Here is a 22184-nt window from a genome sequence, read left to right on the forward strand (position 1 = left end):
TCAATTTAAATATTTATCGAACAATAAATTTTTAGCGCGAACAAGATAATTGAATATATGATTATAATGTTTTTATAAACGCATAGGCAACATTTTGACCAAAACTTAAAAGAAGCTATAAACGATATATATATTCCTTGCTACTACTATGAGTGAAATCAAAGAGAGCTATTGCAATACACAAACAGACGAGTTTATCAAGGATTCAATAATCATATAAGAAGAAAATCAAATTGCTTGTATACACACAAATATTAATAAACACTTACAATAAAAAGGCAAAAAAAAAAAAAAACAAAACGAATAAACAAGGTTGAATCCAAAACTCTTTCTCTCTACAAGTTGGGAACAAAACAAGAAACATGTATATGTACGCTCGAAATAAATTTTATTTTATTTTTCACCGAAGAAGAATCACATGTTGGGGAAAATCCCGGAGAAGTTGGGCAATCTATCGACGTGCTTGAGTGCGCGCTCGGCGATCTGGCGGGTGCGATAATCCCCGTTCTGGAACGCGTCGACTAGGGCGGTGCTGACGTTTTGGTCTCCGGAGACGTCGTACGCGATCTCCTCGGTCCGAAGCAGCCTCTCGACGGCCCACACGGCTCGCCTCCACAGATTGTCGGTCCTCTTCTCGAGCAGAACGTCGAGAATCGGCCGAATCCCGTCGACCTCGCACAGCACTTTCACGCCTTGCTCGACGTCGACTCCGTCGTCGAGCAGAGTCGAAATCGCCGCCAGAGTCGCCTCGACCACCCTCTCGTTCGTGTGGTCCAATAGCGCCACGAGCTTCTCCACCGCCCGACCTTCTAGAAGGCAAAAGCTCTCCTTCAGCGAGCACGTCCCTCGGTGGACCCTGGACCACGATCGGTTAATTTCAACCGGTTATTTCATGATTGACTGTGGTTAACCAAACCACTAAGAAAAAATATAGCTAAATAGCCAAGGTTTATCTAAAACCGGTGAAATAACCAAAACGTGCAAGACCCAGATTTCAAAAAAATAATTTGATCCTAGGTTAATTTTTTTTAAAGTGATATAATAGCTTATAATAATCGTCAATTTTTTTTTTCTTTGACGGTTTTGTTGAAAGCTTGAAACTTTGGCTATTTTGCTAATCAATAAGTTTCAAATGGCTATTTTGTATTATTTTTCCAAAAAATATTGCAACGAACGGTTGATTTGTTAACCGTTCTAAAAAAAATCAGGGTTAATCAGTTTAACCTTTTGACCGTTTTTAAACGGTTGACAATTAACCGTCTAAAATCGTAAAAGGTTTTATGACCGGTTTAATCATTTTTTGCCCACCTTTACCTGCACAGTCCGCTTATCACCGCGGGTTTCCCGAGGCACGGGAAAATGGAGCCGCAGAAGCTCGGGGGTGGAACGTCGGGGAGCTTCGTGAGGTTCTTGGACTCGTTGGAGAGGTTCTCGAGCGCGGTCGCGGAGCTGACCTGGACGTTGTCGAGCCCGTTGGACTGAAGGAGCTCGAGGAAGAGCGCGGCGAGGTTGCGGTCCCGGCAGAGGTTCACGGACTCGGGCTCGTCGGCGAGGACGAACGTGACCCGCGAGAGGACTCGGACGAGGCCTTCCATGAACGGAGTCACGAATCGGATCCCTTTGGTCTCGCCGTGTCGGATTCGGACGACCCGGTTGTAGACGAGCTGGAACGCGCCCTCGTCGAGCATTTGGCGGGTCAGACCCAAGTCCCGCTCGGGGAGCTCGGCGAGGAGACCGACCGCCGCGGCCTGCTCTTCGGTGATCCCCGAGTCCTGCTCGGCCACGATCCGGATCAGGCTCCCGAGCTGGCCCACGGTGCCGCGGAGCGAGTCGGCGAGCTCTTGACCCATGTGCGGGGCGAGGTTGTGGAGGAGCTTGATGCACGAGAATCGGAGGTCCCGCTGCGGAGCCTCGACGAACTGGACGAGGCTCGTCGTGGCTCCGGTGCTCTTGATCGCCGAGACGACGCTCTCGACGGAGCCGGCGGCGAGCCCGACGAGGACTTGGACGAGCTTGCACCCGATCGCGGGCCCCGTGTTGCTGATGAGCTGGAGGAGGCTGTGGACGATGTCCTCCGAGAGAAGGGTCTGGTTGTCCGGGCCCGCCGGGACCGACCCGAAGTCGTGGCCGGAGTTGACGACGCTGGCGAGGATCGTGGCCGAGACCTCCTTGAGGCGCATCGGAAGGTGGTTCGCTCCGGCGGCGAAGAGGTCTCTGACGAGGAGTGGGAGGATTCCGGCGGAGATCATCACCTTCGCGCTCGCCTCGCAAGTGATCTGGTTCAGCGCTTTCAGAGCCGACTCCCTCGAGTTCATGTCGCCGCTTCTCATCAGGCTGATCAGAGACGACCCCACCGTTCTCGCCACGTGGACCTTCACGTCCGTGTTCAAGACCAGCTCGCCCAGAAAATTCGCCATCGACAGTTTCACCTCGGGAGGGCCTGTGTAATCACCGCACCATAATAACGTAACATTGAATTTTATTAAAAAAAAAAAAACGGTCTTTATTCATGAATAGACTCACTAGTTGAGCTATGTCAGATGTAGACCTTTTTGAATCGTCTAACGGGTATTTCTGTCTAAAAGAGGGCCAAAAGTCTAGTTTTGAAAAGGTTCAACTACCGAGGCTATTCAGTAACTAAGACCCCCAAGAAGGTCTTTATGAAATTTCTCTTCTTGTCCGTTTTTTTGTTTAGAAAATTAGGAAAATAGCCGACTTAAACGTTTGACATTGCTAAATAGCCAACGCTTGGTAAATCTTAGGTAAATAGCCGTAAATAATGACGTGGCCTAATATATGGAGATGACTATTTATCTAAGATTTACGCCTGTAAATACGTGAAAATAACTATTTATCTAAGATTTACCAAACGTTGGCTATTTAGCAATATCAAACGCTTAAGTTGGCTATTTTCCTAATGGACCCTTTTTTGTTCTTATACCTAAAATGGAAATAACGCAGTCGATTGTTACCTTCAAGAATCTGAGTCAGAAGAGGATTAAGTCTACCACTCTTCGCCATTTCGAGAACGTTGTTGTCAAACTTCTCGAGATTCTCGAGCGTCTTGTCGGCCTTCTCGACGGCCAAAAGATTCTCCGATTTGCTCGAGGTCATTCCGACCAGGATGAGAATAGCGCCGCTGACCGAGCCAATCTTCTCGCACAGCACTTCGTACTTCGAAAGCTCGTACAGCAAACGCACAGCTTCTTCGCGCTCTTTCGACTGCTCGGTAGACAAGAACTTCACTATTGACCGGACCGTATCGCCCTCCACCAATATCTCCTGCGAAACAGACACACAGAGAAAACCAAATGAACCATATCTTTCAAAAAAAAAAAAATATATGTACGTGCTTTGCTTCTATTCAATAACTGCTTCTAACTTTGCTTCTAAATTATGTACGTGCTTAGTAACAATATTTTTCGGCTAATTTGCATAAAACCCTGAAATTTGCAGATAGCGGCAGATTGTCAAAAATTAGTCCAGAGGTCACGACTGTCAAGTTTTCAAAGAATAAGGACCAATCTGCTACAACACGTAAAGTTCACGAGCCAAGACAGTTCAAAATTAAGAATATCTAAAAATTCAACAATCAAAAGAATGAAGAAAAAAAAAAACGCTACCTTGTTCTCATTGTTGTCCTCGACGACGATGCGTAGGGTCTCGAGGGCCTTGCATCGGACCCTCCGGGAATTGCTCTTCAACATGTCGACGATCAACGGAATGAGACCGGCGGTTCGAGCGATGTGCTTGTTGGCGAGGCTCTTCTGGCAGATCTCCTGCACGAACTTCAGGGCGAGCATGACCTCATGCTCGGCGGGCCCGCCGGGGCCGAGGTGGAGCGATCGGCGGGCCATGTCGAGCTGCGCTGCCTCGTTCCTTGCGTTCCACTCCTCGATCGTGTTCCTCAGAGCGATGCTCGGCTTCAGGTCGGCGGTCCTGAGCTCCTTCAAGGTGAGAGGGCAGACGAGCCTCCGCCGGCTCTCCCGGCACTCTCTGAACCACTTCTCCACCGCCTCTCTCTCGAAAGTCTGACCGTTCTCGAGTGTCACCGGGTCCCGCATCACTTGCTTGGTCAACGGGCACACGAACGCGTCGTAGATCGGCTCCAGATGCGTCTTCTCGAAGTTCCGACTCTCCTCCGATTCGTAGCTTCCGTCGTAACTTCCCGACATTTTTTTTTTTTTTGTGTGTGCCCTGATCTGCCATGAATGAATCGCTAACGTGAATCCCAGCGACTACGTATAGAAAGCTAAATTTTGAATTACGAAAAATATCTAGTCTAGACGCTAGACATAGTAGAAAGGTCGAGAATCGATTTGTTTCAAAGTAGACCGACAAGTTCAGGGGATATTTACTTAAATAGGAAGGTAACGAGTTCGTTTCAAGCGAATCTCTACTCTAAACATAGTAGAAGGCTCGTGACTTTGAGACATGGTTTCTTCTTCTTTTCTTTTCTTTTCTTTTTTCTCTTTTTTTGCCCTAAGCTACCATGAATGTACATATAGAGACAAGGATTCCAACGAACATTACAGCAGATTCACCGTTCTTTCCTTGAACAGGAAGGTGAGGATTTCGTTTTAGGGCGAGCCTGAATTAATTACCATACCAAGCCTATCTCTAGAATACAATAGAAATCTCGAGATTGGATTCGTTTTGTTTTGTAGTAGATAGACAAATTTAGGAGAAAGTGACTTGTATAGAAAGGAAACTTTGTTCTTTTTAAATACTATAATCTGAATTATAATAGAAAGCTCCCCAGAGCCGATTTGTTTGGCATTCAAGAGACAAATTCAGGCAAAAGTGACTAGAATAGAAAGGTAAAGACTTCTATCTAAAGCTAACCTGAATTAACGAGCTTGAGAATCGAATTGTTTCACAGTTGCAAACAAATCCAGGCAAGAGTGATTTAAATAGAAACGTAAAGAGTTCTTTCTAAAGCTAACCTGAATTACCGAGCGATCACTAATTCAGAGGCAATCAAATCGTTTCACAGTAGACAAGCTAATTAAGGCAAAAGCGACTGAAATAGAAAGGTAAAGAGTTCGTTTCATAGCTAATCTGAATTGCCGGACTAAGACAATTTGTAAGCACAATTAAGAGCTCAAGAGACTCGATAGAATTCACAATGTAGACCGACAAATTCAGGCAGAAATTACTTAAACAGAAAGGTAACGAGTTCGTTTCAAAAGCTATCATCTGAATTACCGTTCTATTGAAAGCTCGAAAAATCAATTCGCTCCACAAGTGTACGGACAAATTCAGGCGAAACTGACTTAAATAGAAAGCTAACGAGTTCGCTATAAAGCCTCACCTGAATTACAAAACTACGACGATCTCGAAGAATCGATTCGTTTCACAGTAGACAAGACAAGACAAATTCAAGCGAGACCAAAAAAAAAATGAAGCTGAAATGTGAAGAAGAGGAATTAATACCTTGCGATTCAATGTACAGCGTGGCGATTCCGAGAGACGAGCTTCGATGAAAAAGCTTTGGCTCTCTGCTGATTCAGCTCTCGAAAAGAAAGATTTGGGAAAAACTGAAAGAGGATTCGAAGACGAAATCGAAGAAGAAAAAAAGGAGTGGACAGCTGAGAAAAAACAAAATAAAAATAAATGTTTTTTTATTTTATTTTAATATTTTTTTTGGAGAATAAAAGGTTATTGTTTACAGAGAAAGACAGACAGAAAAAGGTTGACTAAATAGACATGGTCGTCGGGGCTCGAAGCCCAGCGAGAGAGAGAGAGAGAGAGAGAGAGAGAGAGAGAGAGAGAGAGATTTGTTTGTGGCCAAAATCTAGGAACCCAAAACCGATTATTACATCAGATTCAACTCTTGAGTACTAAGCTTCTTCTTCTTCTTCTGAATCTGATTCATTCAACGCACCAGAAAAAAAATAAAAAAAAATTAGTTAGAAATAGAAAAATAAAAATAGAATTTGCAGTTATTATTAAAGTAGAAAGGTATTTTATTTTGCCTAAGCTAAACTAAACCGTTGGATTAAAATTCAATGATTGAGCTGCCCACATTTCTCATCAAATAAAACTCTCTCGAGGAATTTTTATTATTATTATTTTAATTTGGCTTATGAATTACGCATGTTATTTTAGCATTTAGGCTCCTTAATAATAGATTTGGTCATTGGAATTTTATAACAAATGTTTTTAACAATTTAAATCGCAGTAGCAATAAGTTTTCGTTGAGAAATGACATATATACATGACATTTAATTAAAGAATTACGTAAAATAGCCTACACCGTATAACCTATACGTGTAGGTCATACACATACCACATGTTAACTTTTACTTAATTAAATAATTCTTAATTTATTGAAAATAATTGGTTAGAGAATTATATCAACCAAAAATTAATATTTGAATAAGAAAAGCATATGAGAATCTATGTCTAGCAAATTGTTAAGATTCTAGAAATTTTTTGAAATTAAGCCATATATAAAAATAAGCAAATGTGGACTAGACGATGATATATTTGGGTTAGCCGGACCTGCTTATCAATGATCTCATCTCTTCTTTTCTTGATTGTCTGATTAATCTGATTGAGAATAACCAATGTGTGTTGTTTATGAAAACGTGATTATATATTTATGAAAATTATTTGTGATAGTGTTTCTTTTAAACTAATTGCAAAAATAACGTGATTAATATTTTGACTAAAAAGTAATAATTTTCAAGTTGTGAATAGTTATTTTTTTTATGTTTATGATTTTTTTATATAATTTATTCACTTGTTTTGAGTTATATTTAATTTTGTTTAGTCCTTACTATTTACAGCATCATTTATAAATAAGTAAATATTGTTTTTTAGTTAAAAAAAAATACTCCACTTTAAAAAAAATTAAAACACACCATCAAAAAAATTAAAACACTCACTATATTTATTACATTTTAGAAACATTATCCCTATCACTTTTCCATAATATTTTGACTAGTCATGCAGACCATCAATTAAGATTTTAGAGCAATTGATCATCTGGCTTTTATTTTCATCAAATTTGACGGTTGACATTCCAAACCTACCATAAGCGAAAGAGCTTGACCGCATATGTGTATACTGTATACGGAAGGAATACCTTAAATAAATATAAAAATTAAAAAATAATAAAAAAATTTGTGCACGAAAATGTTTTAAATGTCTAATAGAAAAAATCCGAAGATTCAAGAATAAAATGGAGAAATGGCATTTTTCAGGTCAGTGGCTTCATCAACCGCCATTATAGCATCCTTTGCTTTACCTTCTTTAGCTTTTGCTCTCTCTTCTCATTCTTCTTCTTCTTCTTCGTCATTCAAATTCTCAAGAACCCAAAACCTTTCCTTTCTCTCTCTCACCCCAATCACTCCAATCCCAAAGTCAAACTCATCTCTGAAAATGGCTTCTCCACTATCAGAACCCTCCAAGGTAAACAAGACTCAATTTTTATTTCCTATGATTGTAAAAGATCTAATCTTTTTGCATGGTTCTATTGGTTTGTGCTATAATCTGAGTTCTGAAGTTTGATGTTGCTTCAATTTTTGTTTGATGGGCAGAGCGAAGATTCTTTCTTGCCTGAGCTTCTGGTGAGTCTTACTTAATTCAAGTTTGATCAAATATTTTTTTTTTTGTGTGATTAAATAAATTGTTGGTGAGTGACAGACAGAGTACATGGTGGATATGAAGTGTGAGAGTTGTGTAAACTCTGTCAAGACTAAGTTGCAAACTGTTGATGGTAGGTTTTTGTCTTGTAGAATTGATAATAAATTTCAACTATAATAAATAAAAATTAATTGATTTCAAATTTCTTTCAAAGGTGTTAAAAGCGTTGAAGTGGATTTGAGGAATGAGGTGGTGAGAGTTGTGGGGTCAACGCCGGTGAAGAAGATGACCGAAGCTTTGGAAGAGACGGGTAAAAAAGCGAGGCTGATTGGTCAGGGTAATCCTCAAGGTTGGTCCTTTTAGCTTTCTTTCTCATCCGATTGAATTTATTTGACTGAGTTCGGAGTTCTAACATGAAACCATTATCAAGATTATGCTCTCGTGGACATGGTTTTTAGGCTTTGTTTGCTACTTTAGATTCGAAATGCGACTAGGAAAAATTCCTATGTGTTAAGAGAGAGAGAGAGAGAGAGAGAGAGAGAGAGAGAGAGAGAGAGAGAGAGAGAGAGAGATTCAATCTTTAATGGATGGATGAACATTTCATTAACTGATGGACGCAAAATAGGCCGAAAATTTCAGGTTAAATGATATCAGTGTTAGCTTTAATCAGAAGCTGTGCGTTAAGACTCTTGAAAAAAGGTTAAGCTAGTGATTTCACGTAGTGTAAATAAGTCGTTCAGATTCATGAGAAAATTGAGTGATGGAATGCGTTTAGTCTCGAACTGTATGACGATTTGTTATAATAATCTCTTTTATTATCAATAAAAGTATCATATAGTCTGATTATCCATAAGTATTGAGTCCTTGGCTTAGTTAACTCGTGTTGTAGGAAAAACTCTTTATATATTTTCTAATAGGAAAATGTTAAAAGAGAAGATACGATCTTGAGTTGATGGATGAAATTCTCAGAAGCGTGTTTTACCTACAACGATTTAGGCTCTTGGGAAAGGTAAACTAGTAATTTTTCACTTGTTCAGTCATGTTTTAGTTCTCGAATTGTAAGGATGGTTTGTTGTAATCATGTGAGTTTATTATCGATTAAATATATATATCTTCCGTTCTAAATCATCCCCGGTTCTCCTATGACTATGACATCATAAGTATCGAGTCCTCGCCGTAACTAACACGCAATCGTTCTCACCGTGTGGGTCAGATTTCTTGGTATCCGCTGCCGTAGCAGAGTTTAAAGGCCCGGAGATTTTTGGGGTGGTTCGATTGGCTCAAGTGAACATGGAATTGGCTCGGATCGAAGCCAACTTCACCGGATTGTCTCCCGGGAAACACGGCTGGTCTATCAACGAGTTCGGCGACCTGACCAAAGGCCCAAAAAGCACCGGAAAAGTCTACGACCCGAATACTACCAAACTACCTGCCAATAAGGTTGGCTTTACGAAAAATCAAACGAATCATTTTCCGTTGACTTTGTTCTTGGAGTTGACTTTTTTCGTTTCTTTTGACAGCGACAAGTGGGTGACCTGAGAACATTAGAGGCCGACGAGAAAGGTGAAGCCTTTTTCGTCGGCGCGAAAGAGGGGCTGAGAGTGGGCGATCTGATAGGACGGTCGATAGTGGTGTACGGTACAGAAGATAGATCGGACTCGGGTCTCGTGGCGGCGGTGATCGCCAGAAGCGCCGGCGTCGGCGAGAACTACAAAAAGCTCTGTGCTTGTGATGGAACCACCATTTGGGAAGCCACAAACAATGACTTTGTGACCAGCAAGGTTTGACTTTGAACAACACACCCTACAAAGTTATGTGCTTTTTTATTTTTTTTTTCGGTTAGCGAAGATGTTACGAAATAAAGGGTTTTTCATCCATCAGATTACCTTAAAATGAGAAATATATGAAAGTGAGGAAATAAGGGTTTTTCATATTATCTTTTCATCCATTTGATGGATTACCTTAAGTATGCTTTTCATATAACATTTTCGTTACTCGGATTACCTTAAAATGCGATAATCTGTAAGTTACGAGATAAGGGTTTTTTTTCATATTACCTTTTCATCCATAGGATTACCTTAAAATGCGATAATCTGAAAGCTACGAGAGATAAGGGTTTTTTTTCGTATTACCTTTTCATCCATGTGGTTACCAAGTAATGTTGAAAAACAAACATTAAAAAAAAAAAGAATTATACATTATTTTCGATTAGAAAATATATAGAATAACCTAGCAAGAGAGCTAGGTTTTTCCGAACAAGCTTAGGCTTGTTTGTGACGAGGCAAAAGGCCGTGCTTTTTGGCCATTTCGTAGAGAGCGATGGCCATTAGAACCTTCGCGTCGGTTGTGATTCGCCAGAGTTGGTCGTAAGATACCACGCGGACCTTGATGAGCTCTCCGTGGTCTCGAAGACCCGTTTCTTTTCCTTGAAGCTGTGTTATGATCTCCTTCTCGACTTGTCCTCGGTACAGAAACAGGCTTAGCTCTTCGTCACACCCTCCCTGGGAATCAAACGGGACATTCGAAAGAATATTCAAATCTGTCATCGGGTTTAATAACTTGTCTATATTAGGTTTTGATCTTTCTAAAAGAATTAGGGTTTTCTCATTAATTGTAATGGAAATTTAGGAATAGTAGTTTAATTTTAGACACCAAACTTTAGTCCAATTAACAATGCCTGCTTTAGTTACTGTCCGGAGTTTCTGTAAGTTAAATCAAAGTTAGAATCTAAAATATTGCATAATTCGTTATTTAGACTGTTATTTTCAATAAAATTTGGTATCAATGCGTAAAGACCATTATTTTTGCTTTTGATATGAAGACCTATTTATGATAGATGGTAAAAAAAAATATTAACTATGGTTAGTAAAAAAAAAAAAAAAAAACACTGCGTTTGAATTCATTTTTAAAAGAGATTTAATTTTTTTAATTTGTGTATTTTCTTTCACACGCGTTCTCACGAATGGACGTGACTTTAAACCGGGGAAAAATGGAATTAATACCGGTGCAAAATATACTAATTGTAAAAACTAAAAAGACAACTTAACTCACTACATGACCTATCACTCTTAAGAATGCAAGCTTATACTCTCTCACAATTCTGATTCTGCTTTCTTAAAATTTTCTATTAAGGCACACATTAGCAAAAGATTATGACTTACCGGAGAAGGAAAAGCCCGACAACCAGTGGACGGGTCCAAGAAGGCCGTGAGATCTACCATGTCTTCTACATTTAAGCTTATACCAACCTCCTCTTCAACCTGCCATTCCCGATAGTATAAATATCGATCTCGGCTCAATTTGTTCGATTAACACTTAGATCACGAAAAAAAAAAAAAAAAAAAAAAGACAAGACCTCTCGAACCGCGGTGCCGACGAAATCGCCCTTGTCATCGTCCAACATTCCGGCCGGCAACTCCAAGATGAGTCGACCGACCGGGACTCTGACCTTGATTCGAATTTTCGTACACAAATTTTAGACACGGGTTTAAGAAATTGTCGCTTTTAAAGAGAAATGAACCGAAAACCTGTTCGGTGAGAACGGCGTAAGTCTCGTCCCCCGAGTCCAGAAGAATCAGAACGGCCACCGCAGGTCCTCGGGCGAACACCAAGCCTGGAATCTGAACAAGATTCAGTCGAAATCGAAACCGAAATCAGGACATTTATTTAAGCCCTAACCTAAGATTAGACACACACACACATACACACAAAAATTCAGATTTTTACGTATGAGACTAGTTCAGTAGAGCAAGATGAGTTCAAAATATCAGATTTCTTCTTTAAACCAAGTCCGATTTCAATCTCGGATCTCTTTGGAATTCAATTAATTGATACCTGAATTCTACTTGTAGTTAACATGAATACATGATCAAGATTATTCTCTCTTCAATCTTAATGAAGTGTTCATGGTTTTTAAGCTGTGTTCGATATGAATAAGATTTAGTCCAAACGGTACATTTCTTAAACCCTAATAACATAAGATTAGACACAAAAAAGATCAGATTTTTATACAAGACTAGTTAATTAGAGCTAAGAGAGCTCCGATAATAAAATTATGAAGCAATGTACCTTCTTCCCGGTTGCTTTATCGGAAATGTCAGCTTTGAATTTCAGAAACCCTATGCGATTTCCAAACATATCCACTCCCTGGAAATGTGAGCTTAATTAATTTGAAATTGGTTATCGGTTTATAATGAACTCTCTGAAACCCTAACTCGGTCGTTTTAGTTGCCGATTCTACCTGAATGACGACTTGTTCGAGGCAAAACTCACCGCGAGCCAAAATGCCGGTCTCGCTCTGGAGGTTCTTCAGCCATTGCTTGAACAGAGACGATTCTATAGCAATCCTGAAATTCAAATTTAAAGCTCTTCGTCAATCCCACTAGGGCGTGAGAGAACGACGGGGGAGAAAGAAAAAAAAAAAGGAGCGAATGTCTCGCCGGAATTGGGCGGCGGAGACGCCGGGTGAGGCGAGGATCTGGACGGGGCGGGCGAGTTGAGTCGGGAGAGAAACGGAGTGAGTTAGGGTTAGCGAGTCGTCGGAGGAGGACATGTTGAGGCGGAGAGAGAGAGGTCTGGTTTTGGAGGAAAGAGAATTGAATCGGCTTTGCAGACGAATCGGAGCTCGAAGATGAAGAAGAAGCTGACTCATCATCGTCCTCTGGCTTGAAGATGACACGTGGCGGCTTATTGCGAAAGTAGCAAAAACGCACAACAAATGAATTTCACATTATGATTTTCATAATATAGCATTGAGAATTTATTTATTTTTGTATATATTACAAAATTATAATATAAGGTTCGTCCAAATATAAAATTATAATGGGCGTGTTTGGCACAGCTTTTTTAAGGCTGTTGTTGCTGTTAGCAAAAACCAAACTGCAATCTTACTGTTTGGTAAAACAGTTTTTAGAAAAAATTTCAAAAACGATTTTAAAAATTGTACATGAGTCACAAAAGCTACGAATCTTAGTTTTTAGAAAAAACGTTTTTGTATTTGATATAAAATTACTTTAATATCCCCACGTGATTATCCATAGCACTGTTAAATATTTATTTTATGTCTATTTTAGTCTTTTTACTATAATATATTTATTTTACCAAACGCAAAATCAGTTTTTGTTACCAGCAACAACTGTTTTATAAACAGTTTACCAAACACCTGTCAGTTTTAAAAAAAAACAATTTTTTCCAAAAACTGAATCTAAAAGCGTTTTTTTTTAAACAAATCTATGCCAAACGATGCCAATACAAAGGTTCGTCCAAATTTGTATTTCGACAAAATTATAAGGTTCGTCCACATAATTGAAATGATTTTTCTCGTCACATAAATATATCATATCATTTCAAGATTGTTTAAATATATATATATATATATATATATATATATATATATATATATATATATCATTTCAAGAAGAAAAATATCATACTGACACCCCATTCAGATAAGATATCATATCATTTGAGGAAAAAAATATACAAAATCTACCCCATTCAGATAAGATATCATATCATTTGAGGAAAAAAAAATATACAAAATCTAGCCAAAGTTTCATGTTTTTCAGCAAAATTAGTCGCACACAAAACAAAACCAAAAAAAAAATTTACAAAAGTTAATCACATGATAAAAAAAAAATTATTGAAAACTTTTATTTAAACAAGACAAACTTTGATTATTTTATAAATCAATAAAATTCAATTGACTATTTAGCTAAAACACCCTTAAATACAAAGAAAAAATCACCATTCCAACCTTTTATTTTTTCTACTTCGAATAGGTACTAAGAAATGACAGCCAAATACAAAATATATATATATATATATATATATATATATATATATATAAAATAATATGTTTGTGAACTCATATAAATCCGTACGCATAAGACTGCAATAGACATCCAATTAACAAAAAATATGCAACTACATACGTCGTTGCATGGCAAAACAGAAGCGATTATATTGTTGAAGACCCGTATATTCAATTAATACTGGTTCTAGTTCTAGACACAGTGATACACTATATAACTACTATTTTCGAGAGACAATAATCGGCGTCAATTCTGAAAGCTCTGCACATAATTTAATACGACCCATACGTCCATAACTAACGAGTGAGCCTAAATCGATGAAAACAAATGATATTTTTTATATTTTTTTAGTATCAATGGGTTTTGGTAACGAATAGTTTTTTTTTTATCATATATTATATGATAAAAAAAGTATGATCTGTGATAATATTTTTTTCTGATTTTGTCGAGTAAAATAAATAAAGCGAAATCCTGTATAATGTATACTAAAATCAGATAGTGTGCTATAATATATCGTAACGATAATGCTTGGATTAATAATTGCAGATGTGAACTTGTTGTGGTATTATTTTTACAATTTATACAATAGTTTTAAATAACTCAAATCTTTGGGGATCTTCTATCCATGTGAAAATGAAAGCTTAGGTATAGCGTCCAAAACATTTATTAGACTAAAATAAAGAAGAGTGCGACTCAACTGTTCGATCTATATATACAAATTAATACTCTAAAATGGGAGAACAGTCAAATAAAGAAGGACAAGACTTCCAAAAGAGGAATCAGAATGGTGAAGGTAATATGGCGAGAACGGATTTTCCATTGTTGACCTAGGTCTCGGATTTCCAGGAGCGCGAAACTCCGTCGTGTCTGATTGTTCCGTCGACATCGAAGCGGTGATTCTCAATCAGAGAAACGAAGGAGAGCAATTGATAATCAAGATACTCGGAGAAAGCGGAGTTGCTCTGATACCATATTGATTCTGAGTATTTAATAGAGACGAAAGAAAGAGCTGAAGAAATCTATCCAATCAAATCAGAATAGAATGAATTTCATTGATTAAGAATGTTCTGACAAACAGGTATAAATAGACAAATAAAACAATCATCGCTCATTGTCCAAGGTCAACATGACACGTGGCAAAGCAGCTGAAAGGAAATAAAAGAATGACCAAAGAACTACAAGTCGCAGCTCGCTGGAGCGAGCTGAGGAGTGGAGCTCGCTGGAGCGAGCTGAGGAGTTGAGCTCGCTGGAGCGAAGCTCGCTGAGTTGAGCTCGCTGGAGCGAATTGTTTTGGTGAACTGAGATGAGTAAACACCTATAACTACAAAACGTATGAATCAACTATTTCCATCTAAATACTTTATTTTTTTATCCTCGTTAAACAAAACAAAATTACACGTATTAACGAAATGACAAGTGTAAATAAAAGAACAAGAAAAAATGAAATATTATGACTCAAAAGACATTAAATTTGTTTGTACCTAAATTTATCGAGTACTTGAATTATATGACTAAAGTTGGTCGTCGGAATTATAAAGAGCTATGAATTTTATTTCTGACCTTCCAAAACAAACCCATTAAAATTTTAGTTTCTAGTCGTTTTTCGAACCGGTACTTGGTGTAGTAAAAAGATCGGAACTGACATGTACAACTCAAAAGCGCATGCTTCCGAGATTGCACCGGTAAAATTTTACGATTTTTATTGTTTTTTTTATAATATAAAAATATGGGCTTTTGGATTTATATAAAGGGCTTCTTCCTCTCTCATCCACGTGTCAAATTCAGACTCAAGATCTCTCTCCTTAATCATAATCTTTAAGATAACAGAGGCCGAAAGCCACACAATCGACAGTATCTTAACAATCTTTCAAGGAGTAGTAGAAGAGTGACATATACGTGAAATAATCATTTTCATAACCTTTGAGAATGCAATGAGTAACGATGACATAATTAGATATTTAAGAGATATATCTAGTGCGGATCACAATCTTCTACGCCAAATATTTACAAACCATAACATTAACGTAGTCAAAGCCAAATATCCGAAACCTCCGATTTGTCTATTATCAAAATTAGGGACGTCATTATTAGTTGGATCAATATTTCAAACACTAGGGTAGACGAGCTGAAAACGTGTTACATACTCAATGACCTAGATGAGAGGATTTTCCTTCTCGACAATAGAATTAGGTGGAACTCAACAATAATGTTGATCAAGTGTTTGTCCCCAGATTGTTTCGAGGGGATCGTATCATATGTCAATAATTCGGATAATAATGGTACTAACCGATAAAGACGTTGCAATGGCTAAAGTTTTTTTGCGCGCTTGCAACTTGTACTTATTTGCGTGTATACATCAACCAATTGCAAATTTAAATATTCATGACGGTAAAACTTTAATAAAATTGAGGTGTAAGAAACCTTATATATATATATATATATATATATATATATATATATATATATATATATATATATATATATATGGATTCACCCCACACCCCGCATTAAATCTCATTCGATCGTAAATTGTGATAGACAAATTGAACATATATCTAATAATAGAATATTACTCATGATATAGATAATCTATATCAGGTCTCCGATATAAAATTTTCTTTTAAATCCACGATATTATTTAAATGGAATAAGTTAGTCGTGTCTAGCTCTCATTCTAGTCTATGTCGTCTATTGCCTTCATTTTTCTAGTGAATTCAAAGTTATTTTCTTCCTCTTTTTAATCATTTAAAGTGTTTTAAGAAGGATATTTAGGACATTTTTACCACGTAAAAATATAATTTTTCAAGTGTTCAATATAAAAATTTGATTTTTAAATGTGAGCTATTTGGTTTCTCCATATAATATTACTCATTACATAGTGGTTAGATGATCTCTATTATTTCTCCATGATATACTTTTTTTTAAAAAATCCACGATACTATTTAAATGAAATATGTTAGTCGTGCATGTGTGAGAGAGAGAGAGAGAGAGAGAGAGAGAGAGAGAATGGAGTTTGTACTGAGCTTAGCTCTAGCTCTCATTCTAGCCTACGCCGTCTATCGCTACCTCTTATCGTCGCCGGCGAGATCAACGAATCTCCCGCCGGGACCGAAACGGCTTCCGATCATCGGAAACCTCCACCAGCTCGGCGAAAAGCCACACAAATCCCTAGCCTCGCTCGCCAAGCTCCACGGTCCGATCATAAGCCTGAAGCTCGGTCAAATCACGACGATCGTCGTCTCGTCGGCCAAAACCGCCAAACAGGTCCTCCAAACCCACGACTCGGTCCTCTCGAGCCGCACAATCCCCGACGCGATCTTCGTCCACGGCCACGAGCTCGTCGGACTTCCCTGGATCTCGCCGTCGCCGCTCTGGCGAACCATGAGGAAGATCTGCAACACCGAGCTCTTCTCCAACAAAGCCATGGACTCCACCGCCGAGCTCCGCCGGAAAAAGCTCCGGGAGCTCTCCACGCGCCTCCAGCGCGTGGAGAGCGCGTCGGCCGACGTTGGAGCCGAGGCGTTCTCGGCGTCGCTGAACATGCTCTCGAACACCGTGTTCTCGACGGACCTCGCCGATCCGGAGTCGGAGCTCGCGACGGAGTTTAAGGAGGTAACGTGGATTTTATTTTTATTATTATTATTTTTTTGTATATAGTCCCCGAGTATTTGTTATTATTTGATTTTAGTTCTTTTGGTGCTTTCCGAAAAAAAAAAATTCAGCCTTAAACTACTTAGAACATGTTTACTAACTAAAATATTTGGTAATTTATAAAATAAAATAACAAAACTTATATTTTGACCTTAAAAACACGAGAAAAAAAATTAAACAATTTAATATTTTTAGAACACTATTTTATTTAAATTTTAATTTTAAAATTTAAAACAAGTTATTTTAGTTTGTAATATTGCTTTAAGTTGTTCAGGTGTTGAAATTTATTTTACAATATTTTTTTAACAAAATGACCAAAGAAGCTTCTAAATCATTAGGTGACGTGGAATATAATGAAGGAGGCTGGGAAGCCGAACGTGGCGGATTATTTTCCGTTTCTGAAACCGGTCGACCCGATTGGAGTTCGGAGGCGGATGCGGGTTCTGTTCGGGCGGGTCTTGGGGCTTCTGGGCGGGATCGTCGACGAGAGGAAAACGACAAAAGCACGTGATTGTGGCGGTGATGTGTTGGACACGCTTCTTCATATCGCTGAAACTACAAAAGAGATCAATGCTCATCAGATAGTTCATCTCTTATTGGTACTAACTACTAATTCTCAATCTTTAAGATTTAGTTCATATTTAAATTAGCGTAATATTTTTTTTTCTTCAAAAAATTAACAAAGTAGTCAACTTAAACGTTTGAATTTAGCAAAATAGTCAATTTAAACGTTTGAGTTTAGAAAAATAGCCAACGTTTCGTAAATTTTAAGTAAATAATCACTGCACAAGTGTATTTTTACAAAAATATTGATAAATAAGTTCAATTTTTTCGAGTATTTATGAGTATTTTTGTAAATATAAGTTTGTAAATAAGCATAAATAAAATGCAATGATTATTTATTAAAGATATGCGAAACGTTGACTATTTTACAAAAATAAACATTTAAGTTGGCTATATATATATCTAATGGACCCTATTTTTTTAAAGTTTTTTTTTCTGAATTTAAATCAGTTAATTTAATTTGATAAAAAAATCAATTAAACTAATCGTAAAATTTAGGTAAATTTTAACTTCATTCAAATACATATCTTTAAGTAATAAACTAAAGTCAAGAATGCTGGAATTTTAAAGTTGAATAATAGTTAATTTATTTATAGTTGACTGAATTTAAAATTAAATTTAGTCGAGATTTATGGAAGTCTAATCTAGATTCCTAATTGTTAATATATTTGCAAAACTTAGTATTTTTCTATATTTGTTGAAAACTGAAAATGAAATAGTACTTGTTTGTATGATACAGCTTGTATTATACAAACAAGCAGAATTTCATAGAGTTAAGATCACAGCTACTGCATCTTAATTTTGATGTGGTAGATAAGCTCTCGTGTTATTTATTTATTATTTATTATATTTATATATATAAATCAATTCATTATTGGTTTGACTTTGAAATTTACATTGGCATGCGTATCATAATAACGATATTAATTCAAGGAAATAACAATCTATTTAGTTGTGAAACATACAATTTTTTTATTTTTTTTACTACTTAGTTGTGAAACATACTTAAAAGAACGTCTATGTATTTATTTTAGCTAGTATATCATTTTACATTAAACTAAAATGATAATTATTCAGTTTTAGAATATTTATATATGTCTATATCAAACTGATATATATATATATATATATATATATATATATATATATATATATATATATTCTAAAACTGATGATAATTGGTTGTTGCCTTAATAACTTCTAGGGCAAGTGGTATATTTTATTCGATTGGTGATGTAGAGACAGTAGAGTATAGAGTATTTAATACTCTATCTATCGCTCTCCAATTTATTACCAAAGATTTTTCACGCCGATTTCTATATATATATACATATATATTCTAAAACTGATGATAATTGGTTGTTGCCTTAATAACTTCTAGGGCAAGTGGTATTTTATTCGATTGGTGATGTAGAGACAGTAGAGTATAGAGTATAGAGTATTTATTAATACTCTATCGCTCTCCAATTTATTACCAAAGATTTTTCACGCCGATTTCTTTAGATTAAATCATTTTTTTTATAATAAAAATATATCCTCCGCTCCAACTACATAGAGATAAAAGTTAACGTACAATTATCACCACATTTATTTATTTATCATTATTATTATTATTACTACTGATATAGTTTATCACCATACAATAAAATAATAATATTTTGAATAACAAACCAGGTTCTATTTGTGGCGGGCACGGACACAACGGCCACAACGGTTCAATGGGCAATGGCCGAGCTACTCCGAAACCCTAACGTGCTCTCCAAGGCACGAGCCGAACTCCACGAACTCATAGGCAAAGAAAACCCCATCGAAGAATCAGACATCTCGCGATTGACCTACTTACAAGCCGTGGTCAAAGAGACTTTTCGGCTACACCCGGCGGTCCCACTCTTACTGCCTCGAAAATCCGAGGCAGACGTGGAGATCGAGGGCTTCTCGGTCCCTAAGGGCTCACAGATTCTGGTCAACGTGTGGGCCATAGGGCGGGACCCGGACCTCTGGGCCGACCCAGAAGAGTTCAGGCCCGAGAGGTTTATTGGGTCGGAAATCGACGTGAAAGGACATAGTTTCGAGTTGCTTCCATTCGGGGGCGGAAGAAGAATATGCCCCGGGTTGCCATTGGCCATGAGAGTTGTACCTTTGATTTTGGGGACACTTATTCATCAATTTGAGTGGACACCCAATGATGGTAATGTTGACATGGAAGACAAGTTTGGGATCACTTTGGAGATGGCAAAGCCTTTAAGGGCTATTCCTAATTTTATTGCCTAATAGCTTGTTCATTTTATATATATAGTAGCCTTTTTTGTGTGTGTCAATTTTCTCTTTATTATAAAGTGTGGTCATTGTACTTTATTCTACAATCGATTTTCTTTTCTTTTATTACGCATAAATTATGAGGTTTGTGATATTTTTTCGATCGTTAACAAAATTTGTTTATGAATAAAATGACCGTCGGATTAATTCTATTTTAAAAAATTTCATACAAATATTTAAATTTTTTGTTTATGAAACCGAACATCGAAACCCCGAATCATAATTAGAAACTTAAATAACTGGTTTAGATCGAGCTAATTTGAGATAAACTTCTAATATCATATAACTATCGAAAGTGTGATTGTTCGTTGGAATTTTAATACTCCCAACACTTCTCGTCGGGTATCCAAAAACACTCCCTTTCATGTTTATGGACATGGCTTTGGACAAAACTTATACATGTTTATTTCCTCGATTGTTTAATTCTTATTTCTCACTAAAAAATTCCTGATCAACATGGCCATTATATATGTGTGTGTGATATAGAATTTTTTATATTATTTATATTTTTTTCATTGGATTTACTTAACATTTTATATCCATAACGTATAGAATGGTAAACATAATTTTCTTCTTGGATATCTAACTTCATTTAAAACAAATTTATTAAGTCCACTTTATTTTAGATCAAGTCAATAATATGAGTTTTATGCGAATGATAAGCAAGAATGCAATAACTGTCCAACTAAATTCATACATATAATGGACCCACTGTATTCTGTTTATCATAAATATGCCATTTTAGGGTACTTTGTTTTATGAAAATAAATGTCAATTCTTATTTTATAGAAATTTATGTAAACATGGTTTCGTGGTGTAGTTGGTTATCACGTCAGTCTAACACACTGAAGGTCTCCGGTTCGAACCCGGGCGAAGCCAACGAAGCATTCATTTTGAATTGAAGCATTTCATTTTGAATTGTATTAAGCAAGTTCGTCGTATATTTGATTCCAACAATAAATATGGACCATATGTCTCACAGCCATATTCTTATCTTTTGCTAGTGGTAATATTTTTGGTCTCTCAAAGTTTCATATGTATGAATTAATAAAAGAAAAATTTCACAAAACAGAAGACCAGTATGAGCGAGTCCCACATTATCTGAACGCTAATCATCCAAATAGAGAGAGAGAGAGAGAGAGAGAGAGAGAGAGAGAGAGAGAGAGAGAGATTCGTAGTTATGATGGAGGAGAATAGAAGAGGAGGCAAGAAGAAGAAGAGAAAGTCGTCAAAGCCATTTTGTGGGTTCACAATTATTCAGTTTGAAGAGCTTCAACTTCAAGCTCTCATCTTCAATTACATATCGTCCGGTCTTCCCGTGCCACGTCACCTACTCGTCCCCATTGTCCAAAGCTTCTCAAGATCCTTCCTTTTTCCCACTATTTCTAGTAAGTCACTCTAAACCATAGTCTATTATTTACATAATCTTCAGAAAATATGACTAATCTTACGCTAAATTTGATTTTCATTCCGAAATTAAAAGAAAAACTATAATGATTTGTTGGACTTTGGGACGGAGGCAAATAGTTAGCGGGGCAAACTTATTTTTTTAAAAAAATCTAATTTTAATATGGTTGTCTATGTAAAAAAAAATATTTAAAAGGGTATATGTGAAAAAATCACATAATTTTTGGACAAAATGTAAAAATTTAAGGGTCCTTTGTGCCCAAGAATAAAAAATCAAATTTGGCATGATCTTAGTTATATTTTATAAAATCTACTTTATCAATAGGGATGATTTTTTATTTTTTTTTATTTTATAGACATAGGATTATGTGGAATTAGTGAAGTGAAAAGAGACTAGGAAGAGCCGTTGAGGTGTAGAAGGACAGACGGAAAAAAGTGGAGATGTTGCAAAGAAGCTCTCAAACACTACAAATATTGCCACTCTCACCTCCACCGAGAAAGTCAACGGTCAAAAAAACTCATTTGTTGCCCTAATCCCACTACTACTTCAACCACTAACGGTAATCATAATAGTGGTGGTGTTGTGACTTCAACCACAAGCAACAATGTTGGGTCTTGAGAATGAGCATTTTTGACCCTATAATTTGGACTAAACTATTTCGATGGAAAATGTGTCTTGATTGTTTGTATATTCCAGAAGACTTTGTTTAGAGTTACTATATATATGTATATATATGTATATGTATATATATATGTATATGTATATATATATATATGTATATGTATATTCCAGAAGACTTTGTTTAGAGTTACTATATGCATAATTAATTAGTGGAAAGT

At 37.0% G+C, this 22184-nt stretch overlaps 5 protein-coding genes and 1 non-coding gene across 8 annotated transcripts; 4 read left to right on the top strand and 2 right to left on the bottom strand.

Annotated features, from left to right (window-relative positions):
- Window positions 1-215: 215 nt before the first annotated feature.
- On the bottom strand, window positions 216-5906 carry LOC149405841 (U-box domain-containing protein 44-like). Of its 2 annotated transcripts, none has more exons than XM_089630033.1 (5): window positions 5437-5903; window positions 3624-4202; window positions 2973-3282; window positions 1315-2440; window positions 216-856 (listed from the first exon to the last, which is right to left on the bottom strand). In XM_089630033.1, exons 2-5 carry the CDS (start codon window positions 4173-4175, stop codon window positions 415-417), a joined length of 2430 nt encoding a protein of 809 aa, XP_089486159.1. In that variant the 5' UTR covers window positions 4176-4202; window positions 5437-5903; the 3' UTR covers window positions 216-414. The 2 variants fall into 2 exon arrangements, with proteins under 2 accessions (XP_089486159.1, XP_089486167.1); XM_089630041.1 differs by having other exon boundaries at window positions 724-856; window positions 1309-2440; window positions 5437-5906.
- Window positions 5907-7150: 1244 nt separating this feature from the next.
- On the top strand, window positions 7151-10945 carry CCS (copper chaperone for SOD1). Of its 2 annotated transcripts, XM_089630075.1 has the most exons (7): window positions 7151-7419; window positions 7548-7577; window positions 7654-7726; window positions 7808-7942; window positions 8807-9033; window positions 9114-9374; window positions 10726-10945. In XM_089630075.1, exons 1-7 carry the CDS (start codon window positions 7198-7200, stop codon window positions 10747-10749), a joined length of 972 nt encoding a protein of 323 aa, XP_089486201.1. In that variant the 5' UTR covers window positions 7151-7197; the 3' UTR covers window positions 10750-10945. The 2 variants fall into 2 exon arrangements, with proteins under 2 accessions (XP_089486201.1, XP_089486208.1); XM_089630082.1 differs by lacking the exon at window positions 10726-10945 and having other exon boundaries at window positions 7152-7419; window positions 9114-9641.
- Window positions 9830-12374, bottom strand: NUDX14 (nudix hydrolase homolog 14). The gene is made up of 7 exons (XM_089630095.1): window positions 12033-12374; window positions 11834-11939; window positions 11662-11739; window positions 11121-11213; window positions 10949-11041; window positions 10755-10853; window positions 9830-10094 (listed from the first exon to the last, which is right to left on the bottom strand). Exons 1-7 carry the CDS (start codon window positions 12245-12247, stop codon window positions 9855-9857), a joined length of 924 nt encoding a protein of 307 aa, XP_089486221.1. The 5' UTR covers window positions 12248-12374; the 3' UTR covers window positions 9830-9854.
- A 3918-nt stretch (window positions 12375-16292) lies between these two features.
- On the top strand, window positions 16293-20003 carry LOC149405844 (geraniol 8-hydroxylase-like). Its single transcript, XM_089630108.1, has 3 exons — window positions 16293-17018; window positions 17396-17656; window positions 19296-20003. Exons 1-3 carry the CDS (start codon window positions 16353-16355, stop codon window positions 19890-19892), a joined length of 1524 nt encoding a protein of 507 aa, XP_089486234.1. The 5' UTR covers window positions 16293-16352; the 3' UTR covers window positions 19893-20003.
- Window positions 20004-20742: 739 nt separating this feature from the next.
- Window positions 20743-20816, top strand: TRNAV-AAC (transfer RNA valine (anticodon AAC)). The gene has a single exon. It is a non-coding gene; the product is annotated as a tRNA-Val (tRNA).
- Window positions 20817-20929: 113 nt separating this feature from the next.
- Window positions 20930-22068, top strand: LOC149405846 (growth-regulating factor 3-like). Its single transcript, XM_089607884.1, has 2 exons — window positions 20930-21325; window positions 21746-22068. Exons 1-2 carry the CDS (start codon window positions 21118-21120, stop codon window positions 21961-21963), a joined length of 426 nt encoding a protein of 141 aa, XP_089464010.1. The 5' UTR covers window positions 20930-21117; the 3' UTR covers window positions 21964-22068.
- Window positions 22069-22184: the final 116 nt, after the last annotated feature.

Source organism: Urtica dioica, chromosome 2 (genome assembly GCF_054948205.1).
Source record: "Urtica dioica subsp. dioica isolate 48M chromosome 2, U.dioica_male_clone48M_v1_H2, whole genome shotgun sequence".
In the NCBI taxonomy this organism is placed as follows: domain Eukaryota; kingdom Viridiplantae; phylum Streptophyta; class Magnoliopsida; order Rosales; family Urticaceae; genus Urtica; species Urtica dioica.